The sequence below is a fragment of the Anomalospiza imberbis genome, chromosome 27 (assembly GCF_031753505.1).
Source record: "Anomalospiza imberbis isolate Cuckoo-Finch-1a 21T00152 chromosome 27, ASM3175350v1, whole genome shotgun sequence".
Classification (NCBI taxonomy): Eukaryota; Metazoa; Chordata; class Aves; order Passeriformes; family Viduidae; genus Anomalospiza; species Anomalospiza imberbis.
In genome coordinates, this window is record NC_089707.1 from 3,190,424 (window position 1) to 3,212,394 (window position 21,971).

The following is a 21,971-nucleotide window of genomic DNA, read 5'->3' on the forward strand; positions in this document are numbered from 1 at the left end:
TCCCGGGCAGCGCCCGCGGGGTCCGGTACGGACCCGCCGGGACCCCGGTACCGGCCCCGTCCACAAGCGCTGACCGGGGTCCGGTACGGACCCGCCGGGACCCCGGTACCGGCCCCGTCCACAAGCGCTGACCGGAGTCCGGTACGGACCCACCGGGACCTCGGCACCGACCTCTCTGCAAGCGCTGACTGGGGTCCGGTACGGACCCGCCGGGACCCCGGTACCGGCCCCCTCCACCAGCGCTGACCGGGGTCCGGTACGGACCCGCCGGGACCCCGGTACCGGCCCCGTCCACAAGCACTGACTGGGGTCCGGTACGGGTCCGCCGAGAGCCCGGTACAGACCCGTAGGGACCTCGGTACCGACCCCACTCTGCAAGCGCTAACGGGGTCCCAGTACTGACCCCTCTGAGACCCAGACCCTGCTCTGCCGGTGCTGACGGGGTTCCCGGTGCGGACCCTGCCCCGCTCGGTGGGCGCTGCCCGGGGGTTTCCCCGGTGGAGCCCCATGGAAGTGCCCAGGTGCTGTGACAGGACAGCGGGCAGATGGTGCAACCTGCTCTTCTCGTCAGCAGCCGCTCGTTCCCGAGCCTTGGGTGTGGGCCGAACCGATCAGCAACAGGGAGGAAAGAGCCCGAGCCGGGGTGGTCTGGGGGCTGAGGGAAGCGGGGACCAGAGGTGTGACCACGGCCGGGTCACCCGGGAGCAGCGGGACCCTCGGTACAGCTGCTCAGTCGTGGTGTCATGGTGATGCCACCGGTGCTCCAAAGCACAAGAGGAGCCGGCAGGCGCCCTCCAGCACCTGAGTTTGTCTGGTTTTCTGTCTCTTCAAACGTCCTTAAGTTACTTCCTGATGTTCAGTTGGTTGAATGGGACCAACTGGGGCAAAGAGCTTGACCCCCAAGGCTTTGTTTGACACCATGGGAATGGCTCACAGGGCTTTAAAGAGCCCAAAGCTCTGTGCCACTGGGCTGGGAGATGGGGAGACTGAGCACAACAGGGAACACACCAGTGGTCCAGGAAAGCATCACCTCCTCTTCACACACAGAACTGAATTAAAGGTTCTTTTGTTTGGCTCTGCCAACAATGCAACCAAAAACCTGACCGAGCTGTAAGAGGCACTAAACAGTGCTGGGGCAGCTGAGCAGAGCTGAGGACACCTCCCAGTGCTTTTGTGGAGTTGTGTTTTGCACTCCAGGGAAACCACTTAACCATAAAACCTTCCAACATTGTCTATTGGTGTTACTGAGGACGGGATGTGCCTTGGCTTGTCTGGCCCTGCTGCTGAACCAAATAGCAGCCACTGTGGTGTTTCACCCCAGAGACACCTTTGGCTAGCTGGATGTTGCAGCTGGGCACCTGGAGACAAGTCCAGACATGCCAGAGCTCCGGTGGCAGCAGGATGGAGCTTCCTCTCGCAGAGGGTCGGCTCCCTCAGGATTCCCTCTGCCGGAAAGGCTTTAAGGCTATGGTGAAGGAAAGGAGTCGGTTCTGATGGAGGGTTTTAATCCAGAGCTTTTATTCTGGCCCACAGGCCTCTGAGCTCCAACAAAACTCCCTGGACCGCGTGGTTGTCCATCCTTTTACCCGGGGGAGGGGAGGAGGGAAGGCATAGGGAGCCCACCAACCAGATATGGGAGAGGAGGTCTCAAGGGACAAAGGACACCTGGATGGCCCAATGCCCCCCGGGGGCAGAGGGCATCTTTTGAATCTACGCAATCACTAAATGCACTGCTGGAATGCCAGGAGTGACAGACAGTGCTCAGCAGGGATCAGGGTGGGGAAAGGCGGAGTGATTGACACACCTGGGATAAGCCCAAATACTTCTAAGGTAGCATCACACTGCAACAATTGTCAGACACTTTAAATAACTTCTTAAAACAGCCGCAACTTCTTCAATCTACGACTCTTTCCCTAAGGGAAATGACCTGAACCTTGTCAGAAGCGTTCCTGCAAGGTTGGGATTGGCAGTGTCATCACTCTCCTCATGTCGCTCATCCTTCTCCGCAGGTCTGTGCCCCAGCCTGAGCTGTGTGGGGTGTCAGCCTCAAAATGTGGGTGCGGCTGATGCTGCTGGCCAGGCTCTGCCACCCCCAAGCCCTCTCTGTATCAGCAGTGGTGGTTTCTAACAGCATTGACCATGCGGTAGAACATTAACTTGTTTGGCAAATGTGAAACTGAAGACTCTCATTAACTCACTGAATTATCAATTCCAGTAACAGAAACAACAACAAAAGAACTTCCCTGAAAGTCAAGGCATTGCAGATCTGTAGGTACCTTCAGTGCCAAGGTGAAGCCCAGCAGAAGGATGTTTGTTCTCCACCGACACCAAATATTGCAGTAGGATTGTGTTTTAGAGCAGCCTTGGAGTGGTTGAAGGGGCCAAGCTGAAGGGACACCCCTATCTCTTGCTCTTCCTTACGGCTCCTTTGACTTCCTGGGTAATAAGTTTCAAGATCTTATCAATTTTGGCGTTTGACAGTGCCTTCCTGCTGTACCACACTTTGTCCCAGACGGAGCACATTGACTTGGGAGACAGGTAAAGAGGGTGGTTGTCATCCAGCATGTCTGGTGGCCTCTTCCTGGCATACTCCTTGTAACTGGCGACCGGGCAGCTCTCTGGATACTCAGGCTTGGCAAAGAGCTGTGGGCTTAGCTTCCCTTCGTTTCCCCTGGGACTCAGATCATCCTTCCACTCCAAGTACTCCACCTCTCCTTTGGTCTTCCTCAGCACCACCTGTCCCCAGTGCAGCTGGTGGGCCTGGTGGTGGGTGATTGCCCCAAACCCCCTAATGAGGTTGGTGAACATGAGCTGCAGCAAGCCCTGAGGGTCTGTCTTGCTTAAAATTCCCTTCTTAATAAGGTTTTCCACATCTTCATCTGTCAGGTTCTCCACAACATTCCACCCTTCCTCCTTCTTTTGATACAGGTACCAATACTTTAATTTATAGATTTCCTGAGAGGCTCTGAACTCTGGCCCTCTCAGTATGTTGTACTGGTAGTTGTGGGCCTGGAGGTACCGGTTGATGTTGCACCGGAACAAGCTTAAGGAATTGGCAGAAAAATCCATGCCATTCTGTTTCTTGGCAGAGCTGAAGAACGAGACCAGGTAGTGGTCGAGTTCTGCAGGAGGCAGCATGTGGATCTTGCGCATCTCGGAGGGGTGGTGCAACTTCAGCCACTCTTCAAGCACTTTTATGTCTCCAGTTGTAGAGCTTTTCTTTTTCTCCTGCTTCTTCAGCACATCTAAAAGACAAGACACAGCTTTGTGGACAGGAAGAATCCACAAAGATCAGTAAAACACAAGGAGATACAGAATAGTGTCTACCTGCCTTCTGGAAGCCATTCAGAGAAGACAGGACTCTCCCAAACCCCTTCCCCTAGAACTGTGGGTCATATTTGTGTTTTCCACAAGACAGCAGTGCCCAGATTTCCAGGGAAAGTCGGGCTCCTTCGTGTTCCCTCTCCCTTGGCAGCTGGCCCTGCTCACTGCCATACAGGGAAATTTCCCTTTCACTGTGAAATAACAGCATGAACCAAAGGTTGGAGTGGATGGTGAGGGAGAACAAACAGGTGAGTAAAAGTGTACTATGATTTTGTTTAAAGGATTGCCAGGATTCTAGTTGGGCTCTCTCTCAAGTTGCCATGGCAATACCACATCTACCTAGTTCAATGTAGCATGAGAAATTAATTCTTTGGATTGCTGGAAAGCTCCATCTGCTCGCCTGTGACTCGTCCAGGGCTGAGGATGGGGTGATGGAAAAGGGCTCATGAGCCAACACCTAGAGATTCCCCTTTTTGCACCAGGTTCTTTTTTACAGGCTTAGTTGTCATCCTAAAAGACTGATGGCTGTCTCACTGGTTTGGGGTTTTGGCCTGTTTTGTACTGACTGCTCCAGGTGCAGAGAGGAACAGCTCATGAATCAATAATGCTGAGGCCTCCTCTGAGCCATGAGCCAGTTACCTTGGCAGAAACAGCTACTACAGACATTCCCAGAAGAATTCCCAATCCCTTCACATGACACATGATGTCAGTTATGAAAATAGTAAAATACTGCTCCCAAACCCCAACTGTGACAGTTTGTGTGGTTATGGCTCCACAAGGAACAACAACTCCTAAGCCTTTTCAGGACCAGCACTGGTGCTGTAAGCACATCCCAGGCAGACCCCAACTGCTGCCTCAGCAACCCCTGCCCTTTGCAAGGACATGCCCAGGCACCTGTGCTGCAGGACAGCACATACAAAAACCTTCATTCTTGAGAGGACTAAAGCAGTATGTGGAGTCCTGCATTTCCTACCCAGGACTGACACTCTGCTGCCACTGCCAGGGCTGGGAGGTTTTACCACTGGCCTTGGTGCAGCCAGAGCTTTGGCCACAATTTCTCTGTGTTACTGCCTCTTGTTTCCTTCTCTTGAGAACTGAGTTCCCTGCTCTAGCTCCAGTTTCTCACAGGGACTCTCTCAAGTACAGCCAACATACTGTGTGTTGGTATTGGGTAAAATGGAAGACCAAAGCAGTCAAATTGGGATGTTGGGGCTGGGGCACAGCCAAGAACACCTTTGGGTACCCCAGAGAAGGGCATTCCCCACAGAAGTACCAATTTCTTTAGGCAGGGAGCTTTGTAGTCCCCTCGAGCAGAAACAGGAGTGCCCCAAATCCAAGAGATTTACTTAGATGCTGCAGTACAGATCTTGGCAGTGATGTGAACTCACCCTCCTTGGATATTTTAGGAAAGTGATTAATGGAACACCCCCATACCCCTGCAGGCACAGAACTCCACGCTGTCTTACCTCCATTTGAAGCTGCAGGTGGATGGCTCTCTGGACTCCAGAAGGCTGAAGAACAAGGTGTCTGCCCAGATTCTGATGTCTCGCTGTCCTCATCCACCTTCTCACCACTGTTCTCACTGGAGCCCGTTCCCGGTGTGCCACGCTCTTGAGGGCTCGTCTGGAGATGTTGCTGAACAGCAGCAGTGGCTTGGAGCTCAAAGAATATCACCGAGGGCTGTGATTCAAGCTGGGCCTTGGCTTCAGTGCTGGGGACAGGAAGGGGTTTGAAACATTCCTTTGGTGCTGCGGACCCCGGGAGGCTCCTTGCTGTGGAAGTTTCAGCTGTGGGCCCTGCAGCAGTGGAAGGAGCCAGCCTCAGGATGTTCCTGCTCAGGTCCTCTGAGTTGCTGGCAGGAGTCTCCAGAATGTAGGCACGGGCTAGGGGTGGCTTTGCCGTGGGGGCAAAGGCAGGTTTTTGGGAGGCTGTTGGCTGGTGCAATGCCATCTTCTGGCAGTGGTGCATCTGCAACTCCTCAGCAGATGGCTCTGACACATTATCTGGGCTGATTCTGTCTCCTTGGTTGTCTTCATCTGCCTCATACTGCTCTTCATCAGAGATGATGATCTGTATGTCGTCACTTTCGGACTTCACATCTTGTTCGCCAGTCTGGACTCTATTACCAGACATTGAGAAGTGCTGCTCTGCTGCAGAGAATAATGTTTTGGGTTTCCTGCTATTTTGACTCCCCTTGGGCTCGTTATTCATTGTGTAGGCACTGTCAGCCTTCTGCTCAGTGACCCCTTGGTGTCTGCCACATGGCCCTGTGCTCCCAGAATCTCCTTGATCCATCTCAAAAGGTGATGGGGTCAGCTTGAGCCTCTTTTCCTCAAAGCTGGATTCTCTTGCCAAAGACTCAGAAGACAGGAACCTCTTTCTCCTTCCTACAGCCTCAGTCACTTCTTCACCTCTGTTGTGTGACTTCCCACAGTGCCAGTGATAGGCATGTCCAGCTCTGCACATCCACAGCACAGCGTTGTCATTGCTCACGTGATCTGTGTTCTGCATAAATTCCAGGGCTGGGATCTGGTTGCATATGGTCCCATGAGTGTGCGCCCAGATCACAAGGTTGGAGAGATCCACTTGAAGGGAACTGGTACTGCCGCCCCTTCTGTCACTGCTGCTCTCACTCTGTAAAGGTGTTGGAGAGAACACCTTTAGTGTGTGAGTGAGAGAGGATGTGCAGACAAGAGCAGTTCTGGGGCTGTTTCTGTCCCTCCCCAACACTGCAATAATTGTAGACCAGCAATCTCATCTCAGGACTCCTTTTAAAAATCAAATTATTCTTTCTTTCTTGTCTGTGCTATCATTTATGCTGTAACAGAACACTCACCATGCTGCTGCTTTCTGTCTCACTGAGCCTTCTCTCAGGTGGGGATCAGTAAGTGATGCTTTGAATGGCCTTTCTCTCTCAGAACCTGAAAGGATCATCACATGCGTGTGCTATATACATGGATAAGTGTATAAGTATATATATATATAAAAACCCTGACCAGAAGATGCAACTGAATTTCTCCATGCTCAGCCCACTGCAGGCCTGTGCCCTCCCCGGGCTGAGCTCCTACTGCACTCCCAGGAGCTCTACACACAAAACCTGACTGGGGTAAATATTTGCAGGATCAGCCTCTGCAACACCAACAAAACGGAAACGAAATATAAACACTGAAAATAGAATTTTACAAACTGAACTCTGCAAGCCATTCCTTCAGCGCTCAGGGGTTGGCAAGCTCTGTGTCTCCAAGTGCTGAACTGCAGAGAGAGAACAAGGAATAGTGAGGCTGGTTCAGCCTGACATTCTTTGACTTTGCAAACAGTAACAAGAGGCAGTTTCCCAACTGAAGGACTTGCACATGCAACTTGTATTTATATTAGAGACTAAATCTGAAACTCTCCCATCTGTTTGGAAGGCTCCATGCAGCAGTCTGGAAGTCATCCCTGTTTCTGTGTCACAGGGAACATGCAGCATGCCCTCAGCACCATGGCAGCCCAGGAGCCATCACTGACACTGCACACTTGCATCTCAGTCCACGATTAATTAAAAGTTTTGCAATTAGTGATGGTTAAAGAGGCAAGGCTGAAAAAGCTGGACACGAGAACCTTGTATAAAGTGATTCTTTGAGCAGTTTTTTGAGCAGTTCTGGCCTACATGGAACACAGCTCTTGGGGAGAACAGGCCCTGGCTGGCAGTCTGTGAGCACACCTGAGCACCCCTGAGCACACCTGAGCAGGCACAGGAGCTCCAGCCCCGGGGCTCCTGCTCTCCCAGAGAGCTGGGCAACATGGGAGAAGCCCATCCCAGCTGACAGCTGTAGGGCTGCTCTGCAATCCATGGACATGGTGCTTGTCCACAGGGATTTATCTCAGGAGTCTGGTAGTCAGAGGGTGAGGGTGAAGGCTGGCTGAGGTGCAAATTGAGGGTGCTGGCTGAGGGTGAAGCCAGCAGCACAGGGGCAGGAATGGCTGTGAGTGCTGGCCCTGTGGCAGTGCTGTGCCCAGTGCCCTCAGTGCCCAATGCCCTGGGTGTCCAGTGCCTTTGGTGCCCATCCAGCACCAGCCCAACACACTGGCTCTCCTGTCCAAAGAGAACAGGTCACACTGATCAGGAGGCACAGGAACTGCTCCCTTTGGGGTGAGCCTGCAGCACAGCACACAGCTCCTTTCTGCACTTAGGTTCCATCAATCCATATGTTCCTTCCTAATGATAGCACAGATAATTTTAGCCCAAATGCTTGGCTGTTGCACGTGCCAGCACGTGGAATGTGCAAAGGCGGGATTTACTGAGAATTTTTTACTGAAATCTGCTGCTGCTGCTTTAACAAAAAATCAGACAATAAAAGCCTTTTTGGAAGCAGCAAATGCAATCTGAGCTCCTGATGTTAATCAAGGCCTTGTATGGGATCTACTGTTCCTGTGAGCTCACTCCTGCTGAACCCCAGCAAACAGGGCAGGGAGTAATCTCCAATGGCCATTTCAGCTGCCCTGACTCCTCACAGGCTCTGCCCAAGCTTCTCCCCAGAGGTGTTTGACCTGTTCCCACCTCCCCAGGCCAGGGAGTTCACAGCCTGCTCCCACTGAGCCCCTACAAGCTGAACTTGGGGAAGAACCATTTTCCCTCCTGAAGCAAAAGAGAGTTTTATCTTCAAGTTCAGCCTGTGCAATTCCCCAAAAGGGCTGAGCCATTAAGACAGACTCAAAGGAACTTCCATGCCAACAATCTGGTGCCTTCAGTCAGTGTGGGAAAAGGTAACAGGAACGGAAGCTCCGCATGGTCATAGGCCACAAAATTACTGACTTGGCAGATGAACATCTTGATCCCTATCACAGGCCTCTGCAAATGGAATGCTTTTATCTTTCCTTATCTCCAAGCACATGTCTTCCTCTTCCTGATCTCTTTGAAAGAAAAGCCTTTTTTTTTGTCTTGCTATTTAGTTGCCAGCACTGGCTCTGGTGCTCAGCTACAGACCCCTTAGGCTGCTGTAGCCTTCAGACTTCCAGCAGCTGAGATTCCCTCAAAGGAATGGCAAGTGGAATCAGTCTGGATTCACAGTCACAGCTGAGTGAGAAAAATGACCACTGTCCTTCCCCCAAAGGCTGAACTGGCGTATGTGTCTTCCCTTTGAATAATAAAAATCCACCCTGATCATTGCCACAGTTTTTACCTGGGACCCCTGTGAAGAAGAGTCTGGGCTTAGAGTTTGGGGCTGAGGTTTGTTTTGAAGCCTTGTGCCTGATTCAGTGTCTGTGTGGCTGGGAGTGATGTTGTGGGTTAATCCTCTTTCCAGGAGAGGCTCCCATCTGATAATGGACACTGTGTACAGGACCCACACCTTTCTGCAGGAAAACAGGACATTCCAGAGCTGTACAGTAAAGGATTTTAATTTTTTTTAACCCACAGGGAATTCAGTCTACTGCTAAAACCTACAGCTAGGTGAGTTCAGTCTCCCTCTTGGGAAAAAAAAAAAAAAGGTTTTTTTTTTTTTGTGGGGTTTTTTGGTTGGTTTTTTTTGGGGGGGTTCCCTTTTTTTTTATCTACAAGGTTTGGCTTTCTCAGGCCCTGCTCTGCACAGCTTTCCAGGCCTCAGTGCTGTGGGTGCTGATTTCACCTCTGTATTCCAGAAAATGTGGCCAGGTAATTTCACAAGAGCCTCCAGCACTTCAGGGGAGACTGAACTTTGGGCTGACTGAAACACGGAAATGCTTTTTTCGGTTTTAAGACTTTATGTGTGTCCTTTGAGTCCTTGGTGGGGGGGAAGCAAACTCAGCACTTTCTGAGATTTATCCTCCTGTAAGGTCTGTCAGACACAGAGTGACCTGAGAATTTCACCACTGGGATCTTCCTCTCTCCCCCTCCCAGTTGTGCTGAAGGCCTGAACCCCTTGTGCAAACAGGAGCACTACATAAAGACACTAATTTGGAGGCACTAAAAGCCCTTTGCCCTCTCTGACCTTGTCCCAGTGCCCTGTGGCAGCCCTGGCTGGTGCCTCTCACGGGCTCCAACGCCTGTTTTGCAGATTAGAACCTGGGACACGCACAGAGCCGGAGAACTGGAGAGCGCTGATTTCCCCGCTCCAGATAAGACAGTGCAGGAAACTGCAACAATCCTGGTAGGAAAACAACAGGATACAGAACAGCAGTGCTTAAACTTGACTCCTGCCCCCTTCCCCACTCCCTTGGGAAACCCTGCCTGGAGCTGAGGGGACCTGGGACAGCCCCCAAACACACGTGTGCGGCATTGCCAGAGCATGGAGGCACTGCTGGGGCTGTGTCAGGGAAGGAAGGGCTGAAGCTGCACTCAAACACATCTGGCTGCAGGACAGGAGCTGAGTGGAGCAGCTGCAGCTCATGGCTGCCAGAAATCATGGAGCTCGTCCCACCCTCCTTAGCAGGAGCCCGGGGGATGGATCCATCATTTCCTAGCACATCGGTTTTCCTGTTCTCTGCGTTGTTTGTTTCCCTCCTCATCTGCCCTGTACAAGAATCTTCTGAGCACCTCTTCAGCTCTCTTCCTGCTTCCCCACATCCTTCCCCAGCCCCTCCTGCCCTGTTTGCAGAAATACAATTCCCAGGATACATCCTGTACTTGCTACAGGGCACCATGCCTCCATTTTGAGAGCTGCTCCCAGAAAATCCCACCCGGAGTGTCTGTGGGAGGCAGGATCTGACTGCAGGCACCAGCTCCAAGCTGGAGACAGACCCTGCTGGCAAACACTGGCCTCCAGCACCACATTCCTTAAACAAGACCTTTTTTGTTCAAAGACTCGGACACCACTTTTTCCCTGAGTTCTAATTATCTCTGCTCCTGAGGGGCTGCGTTCCGGAGCCACTGGCCTGGGATGCAACTGTGAGCACTAAATCAAGGCCTCTGAAAAATGCTAATAAAAGCCACGGGCAGCTGGCACGACACTGCCTGGGCCACCAACAGGGATCAGCCACCAAACCAGCCTGAGTGAAGGAAAAAATTCATTGGAAACCATGAACTTCTATTAATAGGAGCTCATATTGAATTTCCCAGGAGGAAGTTGGAAAGCTGCAATCAGCAATGGCCAAATCTGTGACCTGGGCAGGAAATGCTGCAGCGTCACTGACACAGTGGTCAAGGTGGAGTCTGGGGGCACCTCACACCTGTGCCAGTGCCCTGGGGACAGCTGGCTGGACTGGCCCCACGATTCCATGTGCAAACTGTGGCACATAAGCACCCGGACGTGACCAGCACAGCCCAGCCATGGCGATTGACATGTCCCCCACCGCTGGTCGCTGGTCGTGCGACAGTGATCTGTCCCCTCACCCGGCCCACCAGCTGCTGGGGACCAGAAGGCCCGTGCAGGAGCATCGCTGCTTCACCCGCTGCTCTCGGGGTTTGTCGCCAAGCGCCGGGCACCGGGTGGCTCCGGTACCTCCCGCTGCACGAGCACCTTTGGTCCTCCCGGTACAGCCGTGTTTGAGCGCGCCGGGCTCGCCAATCACCCGGGAACGACGTGGAACGGGAACCCTCTTGTTCCTGCTCCCCGCGGCCGCAGCCGCCCGGTACCGGCAGGGGGAGCTCGGCTCCGGTACCGGCGGAGGGCGCTCGGCCCCGGTACCGGCAGGGGGCGCTCAGCCCCCGGTGCTCGCCCCGGCCCCGCCGGGTGCTGCCGGGAACCGGAGCGCCGCAGGCAGAGCCCGCACCGGTGCGGCAGGGCCGAGAGAAGCGAGTCCCCGGGCCGGGCTCGGTCGGTGCTGCTCCACCGGTACCAAACAGCCAAAGCGAACAGCTGGGGCTGGCGAGGGGAGGGCGCAAATCCTGCTTCATTTAATTGTCAGGAAGTTTGTTGAGGTTTTTTACATTTCTGAGCAGCCTTTTAAAGTTTAACTAAAATCATCGTATGACACAAGGTGTTTCGTCAACTATCTGCTAAACTGAACCAAACCGATCCAACCTAATCCAAACCCACACACCACTGCTGGGAACAGGACACAACACCCAGAGTTTTACCCCGGTTTTGGGGCCTGGCACCTGCCCCTCCCTGAGCTGAGCCAGACCCTCTCCCCTGCTGTCCCACCTGCCCACAGACCGGAGCTCACGTGTTCCCCCAGCACGCTCTGGCTGGAGTGTGGCAGCAATTTGTTATTAAATAAATTATTGTGACTTGTAATTAGATGTAATTGTTCACAATGGGACATGCTAACCCACTTCTTTTGCAATACAAACCATCTTTAGTGACTGACACCTCAGCTCCATCCCACCCCTGTCTAAAGCCTCTGAAGATGAGGTGACTCAGCCTGGGGTGCAGGACTCAGTGTCACCAGCACCAGGCTCATGTTTGTTTCTGCACCCCAGGTGTTTACAGAGGTTTGCTGGGACGTGATGGGAAATGGCTCCTGGAGGCAGGAAAAAACAATGTTGGTAACAGCGTTAGTAACAAAGTACCTTGCAGGGAAGGGGAAGCTCCCTGGCTGTGGGAGGGCTTGTTCCAGTCCCTGCTGGATCTCTGGCATGGGGAGCACAAAAGGAGCCACATCCCCCCGATGTTGGATTTTGGTCACCAACAGATGCATTTGTTTATGATCCCTGGTGATGCCATCTGTGAGACTCAGAGGCTCCCACCTTTGGAGCCTTGGCTCCTGCTCAATTTTCTACTCTGTCCTTGTTTTGATGTGTGCCTGTCTCCCTTACCTGCTCCAAGGTCAGGCAGGCAGCCTCCCACAGAGCACAGCACTGCCCAAGGACAAGATCTCATCCAGGGCACAGGGCAGCCTAGGAGAGAGGGGAGACGGGTGTTTGTTAGGAAAGGGAACTCAGAGCAACCTGCCAATCCCTGGGGTGGGATGGAAGCCACGAGCAAAGCTCTCTGCCCTGAGAGCCCTCAGTTTTGTTGGGCTCTGAGTGGCCACCTGGGGTAGCAGCCAAGATTGGCAGGATCTGGAGAGTGGCTCCCCATTGCTGTCCCCCACTCCTCGAGAGGACAGCTGAGCCTTAGGGATGAAAACCGCACAGCTGGATGATGCTTTGGACAAGAAACACACACTTGGCCTTGGATCCAGGAGAGCTGCAGCCATAACACCCTGCCCAGAGCATGAGGAGGAGCAAACCAAGCAACTCCACTCAACAGATTCCAGAGAAACCAGAGCCAATGGGTGGTTTGGATCTGGAGTTCTCAGCTGAAAGTGCTCCTGAGGGAAGGATTCTGAGAACTGACTTCCACCTGCTGCAGAAGGAACTTGTCATCTTGCACTATGGAACAAAGTATTTTCTCAATAAATAAAGTATTATCATGTATTTTTGTGCCCTGACCTTCAAGTAAGAAAATGTACCTGAACTGCCCCTCTGGAGGGAACTTAGCTCCACAGGGAGAGTGAGTGAGTTCATGGAAATGCTCCTCTGACTGAAGGTGCAGGCAGTACCTGCACAGGAGGGAGCCAGGACCGATACATCCCCAACTTCCAGACCTGTTGCCAGGCAGTGGGAGTCTCTTTTGGGCCGTGGTGATGCTGGTTTTACCCAAAACCAGGAATTCAGTGCTGTGGTGCAGAGCAGGGAGCTGCACACAGCACTGATGGTTCTGCCCACAAGGAACCCCTGTGCCTGTGTTTTGAGGATGCTGGGGCCCCATGAGACACCCCCTGCACGGGCCCCTGTCATTGCCTGCCACACTCACTGCCCTGGTATCAGAGAGCTCACCAATTAAATATTAAAACTTCTAAAGGATATTGAGTTTCTTTTGTTCCTTTGGCATCACTAGTGTTCTCAGTTCTCCCTGACTTCACAAGCTGCATGTTCCTGCCTTCATGTTCTTTTAATGGTTCGTTTCATACTCCAGAGGGCTTCCTTCACCTCCTGTCTGTCACAGGGAGCATCTGCTGTACAATCCAGACCAGAAGACGGCATTTAGGGAGCAGGTTGCTCACCCAGACCCCAGACTACAATCAAACCACCAATTCCATGGTTCTGCACATAGGCCAATGTGAGTCTTCATGCACTTGCACCCAGTTTGATCCAGAGTGCTCTGGCTTTGAGTCTGGAATCAGAATGTGAGATTCCTGAACACTTTCACCATCTGAAGCATGAGCAAACTTTCACACCATGAAAGCAAAAGCCCCTTACCATAGAGCAAAGGCTTCCCTGAGCTGTTCCCCCGCACAACATCCTTCAGGAACATATGGGCTGGCCACCATGAGATGCCCACAGCATAACTACAGCACTGACAAACCAACTGAGCCACAGCAGCTGCCTCTGGGAAGCTTTCATTCATCCCCAGCACTGCCTTTTAAACTTAAGTGCCACTGGAACAAACACATCTTTGATCCAAGTAGGAAATAATTTGAAGCTTTGTGTTTAATAGAGCTGCAGCCCTGGGGAAATGATGTCGATCTTGGCTGGGATGACAATGGGGCTCACGGGCGGGCACAGAGCATGGCTGTCCCCATCCTCTCTGGGAACAGAACATGGCTGTCCCCATCCTCTCTGGGCACAGAGCATGGCTGTACCCATCCTCTCTGGACACAGAGCATGGCTATCCCCATCCTCTCTGGGCACAGAGCATGGCTGTACCCATCCTCTCTGGGCACAGAGCATGGCTGTACCCATCCTCTCTGGACACAGAGCATGGCTGTACCCATCCTCTCTGGACACAGAGCATGGCTATCCCCATCCTCTCCGGGCACAGAGCATGGCTGTACCCATCCTCTCTGGGCACAGAGCATGGCTGTACCCATCCTCTCTGGGCACAGAGCATGGCTGTACCCATCCTCTCCGGGCACAGAGCATGGCTGTACCCATCCTCTCCGGACACAGAGCATGGCTGTACCCATCCTCTCCGGACACAGAGCATGGCTGTACCCATCCTCTCTGGACACAGAGCATGGCTGTACCCATCCTCTCCGGGCACAGAGCATGGCTGTACCCATCCTCTCCGGGCACAGAGCATGGCTGTACCCATCCTCTCCGGGCACAGAGCATGGCTGTCCCCATCCTCTCCGGGCACAGAGCATGGCTGTACCCATCCTCTCCGGGAACAGAACATGGCTATCCCCATCCTCTCTGGGCACAGAGCATGGCTGTCCCCATCCTCTCCGGGAACAGAACATGGCTATCCCCATCCTCTCTGGGCACAGAGCATGGCTGTACCCATCCTCTCCGGGCACAGAGCATGGCTGTACCCATCCTCTCCGGACACAGAGCATGGCTGTACCCATCCTCTCCGGACACAGAGCATGGCTGTACCCATCCTCTCCGGGCACAGAGCATGGCTGTACCCATCCTCTCCGGGCACAGAGCATGGCTGTACCCATCCTCTCCGGGCACAGAGCATGGCTGTCCCCATCCTCTCCGGGCACAGAGCATGGCTGTACCCATCCTCTCCGGGAACAGAACATGGCTATCCCCATCCTCTCTGGGCACAGAGCATGGCTGTCCCCATCCTCTCCGGGAACAGAACATGGCTATCCCCATCCTCTCTGGGCACAGAGCATGGCTGTACCCATCCTCTCCGGGCACAGAGCATGGCTGTACCCATCCTCTCCGGGCACAGAGCATGGCTGTCCCCATCCTCTCCGGGCACAGAGCATGGCTGTACCCATCCTCTCCGGGAACAGAACATGGCTATCCCCATCCTCTCTGGGCACAGAGCATGGCTGTCCCCATCCTCTCCGGGAACAGAACATGGCTATCCCCATCCTCTCTGGGCACAGAGCATGGCTGTACCCATCCTCTCTGGGCACAGAGCATGGCTGTACCCATCCTCTCTGAGCTGGCGGTGTTTGGACATCTTTGTTCTTGACTCAGTGTGGAAACAAGCTGCACAGCTGAGGCTTCTGACTGGCCATGTGTGGCACCAAAATACAGGATTTGGGGGGGGGGGGGAGCAGAATTTGGGCAATCCCTCTTGTCATCTTGTTCCTTCAGCCTTTGGAGTCTCTCGTGTCCCCCTCAGCTCCAGGGGAACCACAGCACAGATTAGGGACTGCAGACACAAACATGGAGGAACACATGGGCAGTACTGGGCTGTACACACCTATGTGATCCACGTGACTGAGGTGGGGGCACACATACCTGTGTGACTTGTGTGCTCTGGGGACACACACACTTTATACTGTGGACACCTCTTCAAATGTTGCTGCGATTTCTACCTGTAAAATCCTGTGTTCAGAGCAGGGAGCAAGCAGCAGGCAGGCTCCACACCCGAGGGAGCATCCCTAGATGCTCTGCAGGTGCCTCTCTGTCAGGGCCCTTTTTCATTTAAATGACCTGTGCTCAGACTGTGACATTCTCCTGTCTGGAATCATCTGGCATCTGTGCCATATCCATTTGAATGGCAGATGCAACAGGAGACACCTGTGGACAGAGGGGCAGAGCTAAGGTTTCAGGAACAATCACAGAGCCTGGCAGGTGAGCGATGGAGACATGGAGACGCTGCAGCAATAATGCATGAGCTGCACCTGCCTCCCCTCTGCCCTGCAGCACTGCTCATCTGGGAGCAGCTGCTCCACTTCCCTCTGAGCTCCACCCGCACTGCTGGGAGAACCAGTAAAGCACAGTGGCCCAGACTGGGAACACCAGGTCATAGTGTGCTGGGAGAGAAGCAGATCTGGGGGGCTGAGTACTCTCAAAGTCCTGCAGAGCCCCTCAGGTTCCAGCTCTGGAAATTGTTGCTGAGCCACTGAGCCCCCTTGAGAGGCTGATCAGGAAATTGGCATTATCCTTAAAATGATCACAAAACCAAATCATTGTAAGGAAGGGAAGGAGCTTCTCAGGCCAAAATGGCAGCAGAAAGGAAGCAACAGAATGGCACTCAGCTCTCTCTGCAAACAAACCCCTGACTAAAGCAAGAAGGAAATGCAGAGCTGGAGCTATGGATAGATGAGCAATGGCATTTACTTCCCTGCCCTGGGATAGCTGGAGATGTGCTTGGAAGAAGGGTTGTTTGTATAAATAAATGTTCATTCTTGGCAGTGGAATGCAAACTATGCTGAGGGGCTGGAACCAGGCACTCAGAAAAGCTGAGGCCAGAGCAAGGGAGAGAGGAGTGAGGCTGCAGGGAGGAAATTCACATTCATTTTTAGCAACTTGGAGAGGCTCTCAAGCCTCTTTGACGTTTTTAATTATGCTGATGCAGAGCCTATTTCAAGGACAAAAAAAGTCAGGATTCCAGGTTAAACTATTAGGAAATTTCACACCAGACAGTGAGGAGCAGCGCTGCCTGGGGGTCTGGAGACTCTCTGAAACACTGGATCATCTTTCAGCCTTTCTAGACAGACGGAATTTGAATGTCTTGCAGAATCCTCCCCCAGGTCAGGAACTCAGAGCGTGGCCCTGTAAAACTCTCCTGATGGTATTTTCTGAAAGCACACAGGAGGCAGGAAAGATGAGCCTGTGCTGCTGCTCTCTTCGTCCAGGCTTTCTTGCAAGGTTTCTGGAAAGGCAGAAAAGCATCCTGCAATGTGGCATCAACTCTGTCTGAATCTGTAACTTTACAGTGGAAAACACTGCAATTTCTGGTGGAGAGTGAGCTCAGCTCGATGGTGTCACATCACCAAGTCAGGGCCTGTCTGCTTTCCATGCTCAGAAAGTGACCTTTTGTCATGCAAGCATCGTGACCTCAGGGTCTCACTTTCCTTGTGTATCCGTGGAAAAGAGCTTTACCTGCTTGCTCACTCACTGTCCTTTCTGAAAAATGTGTAAGGACCTGTCCCTACATTTCAGTTTGGGTGTCAGGGGCCACGGCTGTGGCACTGAAGGGCGGGAGTTGCCTGTTTGTGCTGAGCAGAGATGTCAGTTCAGCACAGGAGCTGGCACCAGGCTGGGGACAGTGGAATGGAATCGGAACCCACCTTCTCTTTGAGATAATGGAAAGTCACAGGGAGGTATCCAGCTTTGGGCATGAATAAATCATTGCAGGTATGAATTATTCAGGGCTCAGCCCTCCACATGTGCTCCATTCAGACTCCAGGGCAGCATCCCTACTGTGTGGGGGGTTTCTTCCCCAACATTCCAGGTCTATGGCAGGCTGATGAGTCCAAATTTTCCAATAAGATTAAAAGAAAAATTGAAAATCCAGTAGTAAAAATCTGCTGAAAGTGCTGTGACACCTCAGGCTGGCATTCCAATGGCCAGGCAATGTCTGAGCTCCAAGAGCTGTGCACAGGTTCGCCACAGCACGGGATGGGAATAAGAAGTGGCTCAGGAAATTAGGAGCACAGGTTGGAGGGAAGAACTGGAATGATGGGCACAGAATCAATATAGGAACCAACCCAGCCTTCTGATAGCTTGTGTCTAACACAGCACAGGTTTTATCTGGATTTCTCAAATGACAATAAGCAACTTTGGTAGCACTTAGGGGATAAATCAAAATTTCTGGCTTTGACCTGTGCTGTGAGATCAGTGGCTTTGCCTTGTGGTGCTTTTTCAAAATCTTGTTTATTATGAGCTGAAATGGGTTGAATGAAGAGAAAATCTGGTTTGCAGTAACTGGAAGGATGGCACTGTTAGAGTGATGAATTTAAGGTGAGAGTCCAAATCAGGGACCCTGGTGCCCAGGAGAGCAGGGGCAGCCATGAGCCCCAGGTGCTGCCAGGTGACTTCTGGGGAAGAGCAGCAGCTCTGGGATGAGTTGCAGGGGGTATAATCAGGCCACAGATTAATCAAGAGATTCATCAAACCATAGCCTAATCTTCAGCACTCTAACCCCAACTAGGAGGGAAAAAACTGTTGTGTTGAACAGCCAGGAAATGGCTGCTTCGTCCCACACAGGAAATGAGTCACCCCAGAGCATCGGGAGGAGCCGTGGGGACAGGGAAGTGCTGAAATAACATGGAGAAATACAGAGAAGTCTCTTGTGTCGTGAATTAAAAAGAAGGAAAGATGTAAAATGTGAGCTCTTGTGATTCTCCTTCAAATTCGAAGTTCATGTAGGTGCTTGCAGCATGAAATACCCACAGCTGTAGAAAGTGGACTCAGGGTGTGCAATGGCAACACAAACAATGCCCAGGTGCAGTTCTCTTGCCTTGCAGAGCATTTCTCACCTGCTCAGCTCTGGCCCTGCACAGGAGGCCTCACGCTGCTGTGGTGGCAGAGCTGTCACAGACACCCCGCTCAGGGAGCTCATACACAGGTTAGGAATCACAGAATCACGGAGTCATTCCCCCTTGTCCAGGTCCTTGTAAAAAAATCAGTCTCCAAGAACACTTCTTTTTATTACTGACAGCACATTAAGCTCAATTCCAAACCCATTTATTTATCAACTACCAGTCAGAACACTCTTTGATAGCACTCCACACTGCCGAACTCTCGTAGATCAATGGAAGAATCACTCCCCTCATTCATGCTGTGTCCTGCTCGGAAAGCCACGTGTGTGCAGGTATGAGCTGCACCTCTCCCAGATGCTGGAACTAACACAGCCAGCTCTCCCACCCCTCCTCCTCCAAGCACCCCAGCTGCAGAGGCACTTTGGGTCCCTCTCCTGGTCCCTTCTCTCAGGCACGAGGAGGGGAGGCCGTGGGTCAGAGCCAGACGTGTCTGCTGGACTGACAAACCCTGCAGGGATTGTGCTCCTGCTCCGCCCGCCCTGCACTAACCATTCCCAGAGCGGTGATGTGGCATCATGAACGATGCACTGAAGAATGTTCTGGCACCATGAGATGCTGCTGAAGCTGCCAATACGCTTTGAAATAAAACCGCCGTGTTCGCTGAGAGGGGTTGAAAATAAATAAAAGCCACAGAGAGAAGCAGAAGGATTGGAGACACCGCCTGCTCCCTGGTTTCTGTGAGACTTCCCTGGTTTAGGGCCTTGATGGGAATAATGAGGCAGGAGAGGAACTTCCAGGAAAACAACTCGCTGGCAGCAGCATCCAGTGTGCCCCAGTGTTTGGGCTCATGAACTGGGCCCCTGTTTTTGGTTTTCAAACTGCTGGCAGAAACGTTGGGTGGAAGAGGAAGGAGAAGGGGAAGAGTTTTGCCAGTTTGTGAAGGACACAGTTGAAAAGAGAAGCGTCCATGACCCCACACGGGCTGGGGAGCTGTGTAACAATACAAAAGGAACAGGCAGGAAAGGGTCGGTTTTGTTTCAGAGTTTTTCTTCCCTGCTGGTGAATTAAATGCCAAAAGATAACACATGCAGGAAGGGTTCAAAAAGGGAATAAGCTGGGTGTGCCCCAGAGCCCTTCCCGGCCAGAGGAACCAGAGCCAGAACCAGGGTGGGACGTGGGACACTGCTGTAGGATCATACAAAAGAAGCTGATTCTTTTTTTTTTCCCTTTGCCCTCCTATTTTTTTTCATATGGTCATTTTCATCTGGGTTTGTTTTTCAAAACAAACACAAGGACACACAGGGGCTGGTCCTGCTCCCCGCTGTGTTTTCATATCAAGCTTAAATTTGTTCTTAAAAGTATTTTCCCCTTTGGCCCTGAGAAAACCACAACAGTGTCACTAGTCACTTGTAGTCCCATAGTACCTGAACAGATGTTGTCTAAAAAATTATCTTCCTATTGCAGGAAAATGGCTGATAAAATGTTGCTCAATCATCATTTCTGCAAGAACTGTGGAAAATCAGGGTGAGCTTGCACAAACCTTAAAGAGGCTTTCAAGTCAGACCAAACCTGCAAAGGAAAGGCCTTTGGAAATCAGGAATCCTGTGGTGGAATTTACCTGTTTACTCTGCCAAACATACCTGAAAAGCACCTGGAATACCTGCACATGCCATAAACTCAGCAGCAACTAGAAAATCAGACCCTGGCCCGGCCTGTGATCAGTGATGAGTGTTAATGAATGTTTTCAGTCGTTGTGGGGTGCTCAGGGTACTCTTCCTTAGGGTACAGAAATACCCCACATTGAAAAAAAAAAAAAACCAACAAAACAACTGATTCTATCTCCACAGCATCCTCTAACATCAAGGGATTCCTTACTTATGGAAGAAACACCTCCATGGGAAATACACCTTAAACCAGGCACAGTTCAAGGGAGACAGGGAGCTTGTGTTGGCAGCTAAATTCCTGCTCTCTTTGATCACATCACTTTATCTCTCTGGCTCTCAGCTACAGTGGATCTATAATCTCATCATTTTCCCATTCTTTGCCTCATCGAAGTTGTAAATCTCTTATCTGAGGCAGCAGCTGAGCCTTTCATATGCAGGAGCCAGTGGTTTCAGATGGGTTTAATTGCCCTCAGCAATAGGTCACAACACACTTTTCCTCAGTTTTAAACTCCACATGGGCCAAACTGGAGGCCCAGTAACCCAAAGATTCGGGAATCAGAGTTCTCAGCTCCTGGAAACACCCAAGCCCAAGGGAAGCTCCTGCATTTCACAGAAGGTGACAAGAGTGAGGCAGGCAGGCAATGTCTGACCCTGGCCACTGAAACCCCTGAGCACTGCTCCAATAAGAAATGAGGGCTCTGGCCAGAGAACCTAGCACAGCAACACGTGTTTGGGAGAAAACAGACCACTTCACTTCCAGATTTTTCTCTTCCCTACTCGCGTGTCAAGTTTGCACTTGAGAGAACCACGAGAATGCAAAATGCATGTCTGTACCTGCCAGAGCTCCCTGACACAAAGCAGAAACACTGCCCAGGGATTTCATTTGCACTCTTATTTTTAAAATAATTTTCTGAGCCCTCACATACACAGCCATGTCACAGCCCAGGTTATCACTGGCAGAGGTACTTTGGCAAAACTACCAAATATATTCACAGAAAAGCCCTGGTTGGAAAAGCTGGCAGGGCAGAGGAGCCTGGCTGAGGACAGAACTAGAGATCAGCTAGAAACGGACCAATTAATCCCCGTGGGGGTACGGCAAGTGAGGCTCAGAGAACGGGCAACTGCCACTGGAATCCCCAGGGAGCAAATACTGCATTTAGAGAGTTTCATCCACGGAGCAGGGGTGGGGAGGATCCAGCTGTGCCCGACGGTCGGGCATGGGCACAGACCCGCACGCTTGCCCGGGTCACCCTGCGGGAGCCACAGAAGGATCTCACACAACGCCACCACAGTCGGTTGAAATTCACCAGAAGTAGCCCAGCACTTGCAAAGCCAATCTTCCAGAGGCTTGACAAGCCCCAAATCCTCGGAATACATACGAATCCCTGCACAAGTGGGGCCTGCAGGCAATGACCGACATTAAGAGTGAGACAAGCCGATCTAATTCTGCACTGAAGTGCCCCTGATGGGCCACAGAGCTGGGCAGCAAAACGTCCCAACGGTACCTGAGTCCCAGACCGGCAGGTACGTTTAACGTCTTACCTCACGAGATCTCTCTCTCTCTCTCTCTCTCTCTCACTCTCTGGTAATCTTTATCCTTAAGACATTAACTGCGATCACACACACTCCTGTACTTTAAGCCCTGCGCGAACCCCGAGGAGCGCCGCGGGCGGACGCCCCTCACACGGGATGGCGGCGGCGCGTGGCTTCCCTGCCCGCCCCCAACATGGCGGCGCGGCCGAGCCGCCCGCGCGGCCCCGGCCCGCGCAACGCGCACGCGGGGGACCCGCTTGCCCGTACCCAAGATGGCGCCCAACGCCGCGCCTCCGATGCCCTGCCCCCAATCAAGATGGCGCCTCTGGGCCTCATCCCGGCCTCCTTCCCGCTCTGAAGATGGCTCCTCCCCGCCGCCTCCCTCCGCCTACCGAATGGCGCCGCGCACCGTCCACTCGCCCCGCCCCTTGCCCCGCGCGCGGCCAA

The 21,971-nt window shown here is 52.5% G+C and overlaps 2 protein-coding genes across 2 annotated transcripts in view; one reads left to right on the plus strand and one right to left on the minus strand.

Annotated features, from left to right (window-relative positions):
- The window catches only part of LOC137463085 (complement factor D-like), an 85,953-nt gene that overhangs the window by 24,532 nt on the left and 39,450 nt on the right, over positions 1-21,971 (plus strand). The gene's annotated exons all lie outside the window — the stretch shown is intronic.
- On the minus strand, positions 1,051-21,621 carry LOC137463081 (uncharacterized protein KIAA1958 homolog). The gene is made up of 6 exons (XM_068174014.1): positions 21,534-21,621; positions 11,981-12,061; positions 6,161-6,245; positions 4,791-5,958; positions 1,843-3,245; positions 1,051-1,219 (listed from the first exon to the last, which is right to left on the minus strand). The coding sequence occupies exons 3-5, from the start codon at positions 6,161-6,163 to the stop codon at positions 2,401-2,403; spliced, it is 2,016 nt and encodes a 671-aa protein (XP_068030115.1). The 5' UTR covers positions 6,164-6,245; positions 11,981-12,061; positions 21,534-21,621; the 3' UTR covers positions 1,051-1,219; positions 1,843-2,400.